General features: G+C 34.4%; 1 protein-coding gene and 1 pseudogene across 1 annotated transcript; one reads left to right on the top strand and one right to left on the bottom strand.

The window, feature by feature from the left end:
• The first annotated feature begins 3,081 nt into the window (after window positions 1-3,081).
• On the top strand, window positions 3,082-4,462 carry LOC108721444 (putative nuclease HARBI1; annotated as a pseudogene).
• A 418-nt stretch (window positions 4,463-4,880) lies between these two features.
• Window positions 4,881-6,894, bottom strand: LOC108721443 (uncharacterized). Its single transcript, XM_018445995.1, has 5 exons — window positions 6,789-6,894; window positions 6,401-6,532; window positions 5,956-6,116; window positions 5,299-5,559; window positions 4,881-5,229 (listed from the first exon to the last, which is right to left on the bottom strand). The coding sequence occupies exons 1-5, from the start codon at window positions 6,892-6,894 to the stop codon at window positions 4,915-4,917; spliced, it is 975 nt and encodes a 324-aa protein (XP_018301497.1). The 3' UTR covers window positions 4,881-4,914.
• Between the last annotated feature and the right edge of the window lie 4,324 nt (window positions 6,895-11,218).

The following is an 11,218-nucleotide window of genomic DNA, read 5'->3' as shown; positions in this document are numbered from 1 at the left end:
CTGAAAGTGACTTTGTCAGTAATTTTCCTGATCATATTTGTAATTAGCACACCAAAATGTCGTGGTATACCAATTGACAACGAAATCAGAGGTTTCATCTCTTCAGAAGGATATCGAAAGAAATTTACTTTGGCTGTAAAAAAATAGTAAATATGGCCAAAAATGCTAATTTTGGCACATTTTACCTCAATTTTCTCGAAAATTTGACGTGTTAGGCCAATTCTGCGATCGGATTCGTTTTCAGCAAACAAAAATTTATCGAAAAATGCTTCGTTTATTTAGGTTCAACCCAAAAAGTGTTGAATTGTGTTATTTTATTATTACTAATTATATGTATGTCAGTGAGGTAAATAAAATTTTTAATTAATGCTTCATATATTTTCATAGTCATAAAAAAACTATTCGGTTAAATAATTCTAACTCAATAATAATAATATGAATTAGGCCTAATGCCGGTCGAAGCTAGATCTTAATTGTTTATTAAATAATTCACAGATATGAATATATATACTACAGATGTATATATATACTATATATGTACTTGTATATATACCATATTTGTAGTATTATTACGTAGTATTATTATGTAAATAAATTTAATTATTTGCAAAAATATTATCTCGGCCGGGAGTCGAACCCGGATCTCTTACATTCCATATGAGCATCCATTTAGACTACCGAGGCAATAATTTTAAATATTACATACCTCAAAATCGATATCGTGAGTAAGAAAATCCTCGAAACTGTCGTTTGCTTGTTCTTCAACGTCGAAAGGAACTGAAAGTAACTCCTCCACTTCCATGAGTCCAACCCAGTCCGTTTGAACTGCAGTAGATATCGAAATGCATGTCGTATTGTCCTTGTTGACGTCGTTGTTACACATTTGGTCATTTGTCACACCCCTTTCGTTCGTCGTTTCCTCAATCTTATCTTGACACATGATCTTTTCGTGTACCTTGGACGGCGTGTGAGGCACCTGTTGATGTCCACTGGGTTGTCGTCTAAGGATTTCTACGATGATTGGCTCCTGAGCCGATTGAAAATAGCGTATTGCATCCTCGTGACTAAAGTTTGAAACATCTTGCCCGTTCACCTAAAAACGAACAAACATATCAATACGTAAGGTTGATCGGTTTTATGAATAAAGTACATAGCTCCAATGACCTTGATCTTGACTTATGTTGTCAAGGTCATGATCCTAAATAATTCTGCCTTAACAATTAGGCGGTGGTCTCTTACAGTTTCTTAGATATTTAGGGTTGAAGCAGGTCTACTGCACACCCCCCTGCTAAAGGGCGACTGATTTTCCATGCAATGTTACAATATACGTATTGTAATAATATACACACATTATGCATCTATTTATGCAGTATATACGTAAATAATTGTGTTTATACACTGCAGAGATGTTATCTATAAAATATATTATTTATAAACAAATGCACAATTTTATATTTTTCAATATTTCATTGTTATACCCTGCTTCATAATGCTTCTGGGTCAATTTCCCATGAGATTCATATGGGAATTTGCGGGAGGGACGTCTTACGCCGCCAGCGCCGTTCAGTTTATACTTATGTCTTTTGTCTATGCTTTTAATCGACTGATTGTATGATCTTTGCTGTGATTGGTCGATTCGCTTATTGGCCTTTAAGGCTTTCTTAAGTTTATCTATATGCCATAACCATAACTTGCTTGTATCCACCATGTTTGTACCTGTTTGAGTTCATGGGGGAAGAATTACATGGCGTGCTCAGTTTGCAAGCGTCTCTCTCTAATTCTCTATCCTCTTGCTTGTTCGCTGACCGTTCAGTTTAGTCAACCTTAGTTGTAGTCTTTATCGCACGCACATCATTTAGATTTGGTCTCTTTTTATCGTGTACTACCTAGTATTACCAACGTTTGTTAGCGTCGTATGCTCCTATCATAGCTCTTACTACGAAGTAAGAAAAAAGGAGACTCAACTTGATAGCGCGCGAGCAGAAAAAGTGAAACCGGTTTGTGCGCTGAATTGGGAAGGAGTTCGCTGAGAGGAATAACCTACTAATTTGGACGCCGAAAAAAGCAGTCAGCTGTACCAGTTGTACATACATACATACGAGGTACACATGTTTATTCTCTGATTTGTACTTGTGAGAGTCTTTTTTATTCGGACATCTTTTAAAGGAATCAAGTCGAAACAATTGAGAAAGGATTAAGAAGTCTTTTTCATTGCGTGTACCGTATTATAACGTATTCGGAGACAACAAGAGACGGAAAAAATAATACTTTGAAGCCAAAAAAAAAGAGAAAAAAGTGAGTAAATGCAAATAAAAAAATTAACTTTATGAAATAATGAATGACAAATAATCAGTGTCTTTGAAATAACAATGAATGAGAAATAATTATTTTTCAGTCGTATAAGTATGAGAGAAAACTCAAGGAAATTGGAACATGTAACAGAGGAATTAAAATTTATGTATTTACAACAAAATTTGAATTTAGTAGAGTTGCCTTCTTCGAGCTGAGGATTTACAAGAGGAAATGAAAAATTTTTCGGTTTCCAAAAGGCCGAAAATGATTTCAGTGTTAGAAAAAGAATGACTGTATTCTAAAATTTACACTTTAATATTTACATCAACGACGAGATTATGCCTTTTTCCAAATATATAACAATGATGAGTACTAATCAAATTAACGAAATTTTGAAATCTATGGATACACTTTGATTTATAACTCATGAATTGTACATATGATATTTTTTCAATGAATTATAAACACATCAAGATCTCTTTTTTTGAACATGAGAAAAGAATAAATAAATAAATTTATAACTTTACAATTTATATATTTTTTTATTCATTTTATGTACATTTTGGTATTTTCTCTTTCTAATAGGTTTTATCGGCTGCTTTCCATTTAGACAACACAGATCGTGTAACACGGCCAAATATTGTGCTTAGATACTTAAATGGAACGCGTTTAGTTTGAACTAGATTGCTAGGGACTCTAGGGTCTACTATACAGATTACGTTCGGAAATACAAATAATAGGTTTTTGAACGCAGTTCTAGTGAGCTCATTATAATCATTTGATTGAAAAATGGCGGACAAGGAGCGTATTGACATACTTAAAATAGGTACAAATAAACATAACTATCATTATTAATATTTACGATTGTGATAAGTTATAAATATGATATTTTGCAGATGAATAAAATAAAAATTGTGCATCAGTTAATAGAAACTTCCAATTTAGACAGCAGTTCCGATGAAAGCAGTGCATTGGAAGAATTGAGCAGTAGTGAAAGTAGTAATAGTAGATAGTACTTCTAGTAGCGACGAAGATCATGCAGACTTATTGTTTTTTCCTCTTCTACATTATTTAACGACTGACCGAAAAAGATATCGTATTGAGAATTATCTTTTGATTATTGACTCTTGAACAAATCAAGAATTTAAAGAACATTTAAGATTGAATCGGCATACTGCGCAAAAACTAATTGGTATGAAATATATGCATTATCGATTTATTCATAATAGTTTACACAATTAATTATTGTGACTATAATGCATGCTATATATAAAGTACTATATAAATTTTTTACAGATGAGCTACATTTATCAAATTTTATTTCATCGCATTTGTTTGGAAAGAAACCAATTTCAGCAAAATTGAGTTTTTTAATTTTTTTTATGGTACATTGCTAATACGGAACCTCTGCGAACTATAGCTGATAGATTTGGAGTTGCCATTTCATCTGTGTTTCGCGTTCTCCGTCGTGTCATAGCCTAGTTGATGACAAAATTAGACGTAGTGATTAAATGGCCACAAGGACAAAATCATATAAAGACCATGAAGGTTTTCATGCTAAGCAAGGAATTTCAAATGTCTTAGGAGCCATCGATGGTACTCATATTCGGATAGAAAAACCTGCAGTGTACGCACAAGACTTTTGTAATAGAAAAAAATCCTTTTCTATTAGTTTACAAATAGTGGTAGATGCACATATGCGGATTACCAACATACATTGTGGTGAGCCCGGTTTTCTCCATGATGCGCGTATATTCCGAAGATCAGAATTGTACCATGCAGCAAATGCTGACAATGGTGTATTATTTCCGGATAATATTTTTTTATTAGGAGACTTAGCATATCCATCTTTGTCGTGGCTTGTACCACCTTTTCGAGATAATGGTCATCTTACACCACAGCAGAGAGAATTTAATTTTTTACATTCATCCACAAAAATATCTGTTGAAAAAGCAATAGGTGAATTAAAAGGACGATTCCGTCGAATCAAATTTTTTACTGAGTATCGTGAAATGTCATTTATCACTAACACAGTATCTGTAGCATGTATATTACACAATTATTGTATAGACGAGAATGATGTTTATGATTTTCCTGAAGATAATGATGAAAATTTTAATAATTTAAACAATTATAATGAAGAAATACAAGATCATAGAGTGAGACAAGATGATCGCAGAATACAACTTTTCAATGAATTGTTCCCTGAACAATAAATTACTGTAAGAATTTTGTGTAATTTTCCGAATGGTTAAATATGTATAATATAATGTAAATTTGTAATAATGTTGATTCTATAAAATACAAATAACTGTCGACAACACTGTATCTTATATATATAATATTAAATTATTTTTATTAAGCAATTAATGAACTATTTATTTATTACATCTCTTATAAACATTATTTTTTGTATTATTACGTGTGCTTCAATAAAAGAGATAGTAACATTAAAAAAATATATAACACTTTCCTAATTTGTTTAAATCTTTCGCTTATGATTTCTTTTTTGGCATTATAACTTATGCTTACGAAGAAAATATAAAATACTAATAAAAATAAAAACTTAAATAAAATCTTAACGCTGCTTTAATTATAGGATTTTAGTCAGAATTCGAAATTTTATGAACATTTTCTTTGTCTTCTACAAGTTTCTTTAACAATTCGTATTTTAATTATTCGATTTATAATAATTCCATATAACGGGTTTTTTTCTTTTGCTTTCTTCATTGCAATTTCTTTTCGTTGTTCTAATTCAGTCTCTTTTAAATCAAGTTGTCTTTTTTTTAACTTTAGAGCTTCTTTCTTAGTCTCCAACAAACCTGTATTTCTTCTTTGATCTTTGATATGATCACGTTCATCTTTTCTTTGTAAATGATGTAGCCACTCTTTTTCGAGTTCTATCTTTGTTGCTGCAGTTTTGGAGCCTGTTCCATAATGAGAGGATCACTTATTTTTCACGCTAGTAACGTTTGAGTTTATACGATCATTCTTCGATACAATTCATTTCGATGAATTGGTCTCAATTGAAGAGGATTCACTCGAATATTCTTTTTCAGAAGTCGAAGTACAAGTGGCGGACGTTGATAATTTCGATGAAACAATATTCCCAGTACTGGCACGTTGTCGCGGTCCTAAAATTTCATCCAACTGCTTATACCACTCGAAGTCCATACGAGCCCTTCCCGACTTTGAATTATTGTCTATTACTTCTCTGTACCTCTTCTCTAATGCATTGATTTTCCATCGGACTTGGTCATTTGTCATCTAAAATAAGATAGAGTAATCGCTGTGTTAATATATAATATTTGAATAAACAAGAAAGGAATATAGTTACATATTTGTATCTAATATTTATACAATAAGAAGGGCTACGAGCCAAATATATTATTCAAGGACAATAAACATACATCAGAAATTAGAATAGTTTATCGCAAAATAAATGTAAATAAAGAATTTGTAAATAAAGATATTTGTATCTATATCTATTATTATATAAAATATGTAGTTTGTATAAAAATGTACAGAGAACTTAAAAAATATATTTAATTTTATTCAAAATTATTTAAATACATTATCATTTAAAATTCCTTTATCATTTGATGTTATGTAACCCTTTAGGAGAAAGTCGATGTATTATTACGGACGAAGAAAGTAATATACCTTTTTTAATGAAAAAATACCTTTATTCCAAACGTCAGTAGTCCAATTCTTATTGCGTCTTCCTCCATACTTTTCCTTTTTTTTAGGATGATCCATCATTTCTATATTTGCTTCATATAAGCTTATAACAGCCAATGTTGCATTTCGATCCCAAACAGCATCTGTAAAAATATACGTAAATGTATATAAAGTATATAAATGTATATAAAGTTATATCTATTTTTGTTAATTATTACTGATAATTATTAGTATATACACATACGCGTTCTTGTAGATTCTGAAAGTTGCATTATATTATGTCCGCCTTTTTCAATGCTTTGTTGACAAGACATTTCTATAAACAGTTAAAGTACTATTTAAAAATTCATTCTACTTATATCAATTATTCATTAAAAGATAACTAATAAGTGAAATAAAATAGACAGAATTCTCTTGTTATACTCACGTTTATCCTCTGCATAAAATAAAACATTATTATTTTCCTCTAAGAATACTGTTTTTCCAATAAAACAATCATGAATAGGAACATCATCCAATGAAGGAACTTGTTTATTGCAATGTTTGCAAATATACATTGCTGCATTTAAAAATATATTAATTATGTAGAAACAATTTTTAATTAAAATTCGTTAACCAAAAATTGGCAACCATACCACAGTGTTCGACTATGTTCTGTTGTGTCAAATCGTGCCGTGGCGTGTCGTTATTGGAAAGCACCGCGTCCGACACTGTATCGACGTGTGTCGTCTAAAAGCCTTGATGGAAAACACCCATCATAATTTCAGTGTGTGCTGCATTTTGCACGGAGCACACTGAAGATTCCACATTATTACAGTAAGTATCTGTTGCATGGCTCAGCTTCGACGATTTCCTCTTTTCTTTGATTCGTTCTTTTTCTGTGTTATTGTCATTATTGAACTTCTTGCATAAGAAAGACATCCTCATAGTTAAGAAAAAACGGATAATCTTGTGCGTAACCTCGTATTCATGTTTTGCACAACCAATTAAAGGTAATTGGGGTAGCTGATGTATTATGTTGAATAATGCTGAATAATGTGTCAACATTCAAATCTCCATCTTTGGTTGCTTCGATTACTCCATGTTCCACAAATAATAGTAAGACGACTAGTACAACCGATGGATGTTTCAGGGTCCCTTTGGTTTTTAACGGTATCAATTGACTATCCGATATTACGTCATTTGGTCTTAACACCAACGTTTTCAGGCAAATATCGCACATCATAACTTGTTTATTTTCCAAAAATTTTGTGAACCTTGGTCCTTTCCTCGCAACATATTCAGCAACATAATTTATTACGTAATCTGTAGTTGTGCATAGGAAGTAATCGTGGTTGTTAAGTAGGTATGCAGCATCCAAGAATATTAACATTTTTGCCTCTATCCAAAATGGTATCAATTTGATCGATCCACTGTCTTTCCTCAGGATCTTTTATGTCCTTGATACTCAACAGAACATCCATCAGTTCTCCACCAGATATGTTACAATCTTTTGGCGGTTTTACAAGTGAATAAGTTGAAACTAATTTATACATTTGTATAAACAGCTGAGAATCTGGATGCTCATTGAATCCACAGCAAATGCCTTTGACAGATTTGGGTATTTTTGATGAACTCGTTAATGCCTCTTGTAGAAATGCCACTGTTACGTCCTGTAGACGTCACGATTCTTTCCTTTCGAAAAACGGCTCCACGCCGCGACTGACGATGGCATTTATGAGATTCGAGTGCAATCTCCTGTTAACAATCTGAAAGAATTAGAAGGCCTAAAAAGCTTCCACGAAAACTCATAAATGCCACTCAAGAAGGAAAGAACAACAACACTGATGCGAAGCTGGAAACACTAGGCTTGCGAAATCCATATGTCTGCGTCATACCCTAGCTGCCACCCGAGGAAGACTAACAATTCCATATTAAGTAAAAACGTAGGGCTAGAAGCGATACGATTACAAAATATGCTCATATAAGGAAATCGCAAACACCCAAGCCGCCACCCGAGGGTGATTAACAATTCCATATCAAATAAAGATAAAGCCGGCGCCACGTCGCGCTAAGACATAAAACACTCCAAAGAAACGCCTATATTAACGTTATCTGAGACCAGACTTAAGATTGACAACGGTTGCCCTACACGCGAACATCCTAAGAAAACTGATTAAACGTCACGAATAATGGTTTACCCAGCTATATTTTTCGCGACATAATAAAATTTGACATCCACTCGGAGCAATTTTCTCGCAGACTCGAGAAAATCGTAAATTACCTCCTCTTTAACGCACTCGAGATTAACCACGATAGGATCTAAGAAAAAAACGTAAATCACCGCTTGACATTGTAACTTAACAATTGTCCTGGATAAAGGAAAAGACGCCCCTTTTTGAGGTATAAGTAGAGGCCCGCGAGAGAACGCGTCGTCAATAGTAGTCAGTCAGTCATTCAGTCCGTAACGTCAGTCTCTTAGGGTCAGCAACGAGAACTCAATAATAGTCAGTCAGTCATTCAGTCCGTAACGTCAGTTTCTCAGTGTCAGCAATGAGAACTCAATAGTAACCAGTCAGTCACTCAGTCTGTACTGTCGGTCTCTTAGTGTCAGTTAGAAGCAACTCGACCGACCGACTTGGGCCGTCTGTGCTACTGGGCCTCTGCCTTCTGTATCTTTGGTCGGCCGCACAGGAGACCCAGCTCAGGAACACCTTAATCTGTTCATCTATCAGTAAGTCGTGAATTTTCTTGTTTTCTGTTTCCCCCCTTTTTTGGGGACCACAAAATATATAACTCGTATTATAGTGCGCGTTAGAGATTCTGCGAGAGCCACCCGTTTACGGGGTCGCAATCCGACCGTGCGCAGGAGTCCGCAGGGTCGCCAACTCGAACCCGACCTAGCTTCAGTACCGCTAATAAAAGTAAACACCGAAATTTCCTACTCCCCTTTTCCTCCCAACGACAATGTTCTCCTAGATCTATCCATCTCTTCCGCCCCTGACCCAATAATCCTCGATATCCTGTAGTATTCTCCTCCTCCCATATCTGAACGATTCCCTCTCTCTGATCCTCCTCTCGAACAACCAATTCCACCCCCTTCCCTAGATCAAGTCCCATCCCCTCCTCCGGCTTCACCCCCCTCTGGTCCTTCCCCTGAGGAATGGGATCGGATTTAGATTCTATTCCGCGGCTCATAACGAAGCCGACCAAATAGTAACAGTATATATCCCCGGTAACCCCACGCCTTTTACAGTTCTCTACAGACACCTCCAACCTTTGTGTTCCTGCACCGCTTTCCTCACCAGTGTCCTATAACCCCATCCCTCTCCTATCCTACTACAAATAATACATAAAAAAAATACACTCACCCGATTGCACACAATGTATTTATTTCATTTGATTCTGGTCCGTTTTTGTAAATCGCGACATACACACACATACACATTAGATAAGTTTAGCAATAATTTATACCGCCAGTTTATATATTATTTATAATCATTTTTTTTCTCTATCATTATGATTTTATAATAAATTTATATTAATTTCAAAATGAACATCCTTGCCCAATAAGGCATTTATTTGCATCCCCTCGTATCCCGTGTTCCCATTAGCATTCTTAAGTTCGCACGTGGTCTAGTCCTGGGTAAAAAGGATTAAGTTCTTTGACCCGAAAGTAGGACCGACGTTCGCACGGCTCAAAAGGAAACAGGTGTCATAGGGTCCCTTCGGGACGCTGACCCATATTCCAGAGCAATAAAAGGTACGTTCGATTCTCGGGTGTTCGCCTCTGCGCGTATACCTAAGAGACTGAGTCTAAGCGTCCTTCCACACCCTCTCATTTCTCTCCTTATCTCCTTCAATCAAACCTTCCGAGAGCTTGGAAGTAACACCACTCATGAGCCAATTATTAAACATCTTTTTCTACATAATAATCAAATCATGTACATTTTCATTTAATAAAATACAACAGCATTACATACATGATACTTTCAGACGACTTATTGTATCTCTACAATTATAAAAAATACTACTGTACTTACTGTGCGAGCTTTAAAAAGGCTACTTCTCTTTTCGTCTTTTTGTTTTCCTTTACACGAACGAATCCAGCAGGACATTTTTGCAATTCCCAAAAATCGTTCCAAAGGATTGCTGAACTATTCTGTTAGTTCAAATTACCATGATTCATTTGGATTTAAGATATATAGAATTATATTATTTTTTATTATCGTAGTTCTTACATGTATTGGCTCTATGAAGTATCAAACTCGAAAAACAAGATGTTATCCTTCTATGAATGTGTTCCTTTCAAGTATGTTTTTACGTGACCTTCTAGATCAGCAAGAAAGAAACAATATGTCCAATGTTGTCGGAGCTCTGCTAAGAATAACTTCTTGTTGATACAAAAACAAGCATTGGAACTTCACGGGTAACCCAATCAAATACAATCATAAAAGTTGTTTTACTATATCGTGAGACAATCAATGGTTCCAGTCTTTTGTGCACGATGTCTCCACTCCAGCAGTATGGAAAAGAAGACTCCAAACAACTCCGAGGTGTTATATTCAGCATTTAAAGATTAATATTTCAATTTAGACTGATTTAGGAAACATTCCGCCTTCTCAAAAATAATTCAACACGTACCACTCTGCTTGGACGCCGACGACGGAATCCGTCTCTTACTTCGTGATTCGCAGGCACAAGTCTTCGCGGCACAAGCAAATAAAGTGAGATAAGGTTAATATTGCAAATGGCATCCAAATTAGCAAGTTATTTCGGTCAGCGGATTTCCTCCTAATTCGGCGCACGAAACGGTTCCACTATTTTTTATAGAGTTGAGTCTCCTATTCTCTTCGTGACTCTTACTCACTTTAACGCGCTCGTTGGAGGCGTTATAATAGGAATTGAAATACGTTTCAGAAATATATACTCAAAATATCTATATCTTTTTTAGAATTTTTCATAAATATGAATTCTGAAATATTGTAAGATTCGTATAAAAAAATTTGAGATATTTTCTAAACTAATTATAAAATACAGGAATTGTAAAAATTCAGAATTTTTTTATATGTGAATTACAGAACATTGTAAGATTCGTATAATTTTTTATAATTGGCAAATCTTCAGATTAGGGAATCCCTCCCCAATGATTTTGACCTTGATATACATACATTGGCTGCGTTCAGCAGAGAAAGCAACTTTGCAACTGTTGTAAAATTCTTTAATATGATTGGTTTATACGTTTAGATCTGTAAGGAACCAAAAG

This window comes from Mycetomoellerius zeteki, unplaced genomic scaffold (genome assembly GCF_001594055.1).
Source record: "Mycetomoellerius zeteki isolate Tzet28-1 unplaced genomic scaffold, Tzet1.0 scaffold173, whole genome shotgun sequence".
Taxonomy (NCBI): Eukaryota; Metazoa; Arthropoda; class Insecta; order Hymenoptera; family Formicidae; genus Mycetomoellerius; species Mycetomoellerius zeteki.
This window is presented reverse-complemented; position numbering and strand designations above follow the sequence as displayed.

Coding starts and splice junctions, on each gene's coding strand:
- LOC108721443 (XM_018445995.1), bottom strand. CDS start 6,894: ATGTCTTTCTTATGCAAGAAGTTCAATAATGACAATAACACAGAAAAA. Junction 6,117..6,400: donor ATTTTATGCAGAGGATAAAC/GTGAGTATAACA, acceptor ATATTTTTACAG/ATGCTGTTTGGGATCGAAAT. Junction 5,230..5,298: donor TTGAGACCAATTCATCGAAA/TGAATTGTATCG, acceptor TGATCCTCTCAT/TATGGAACAGGCTCCAAAAC.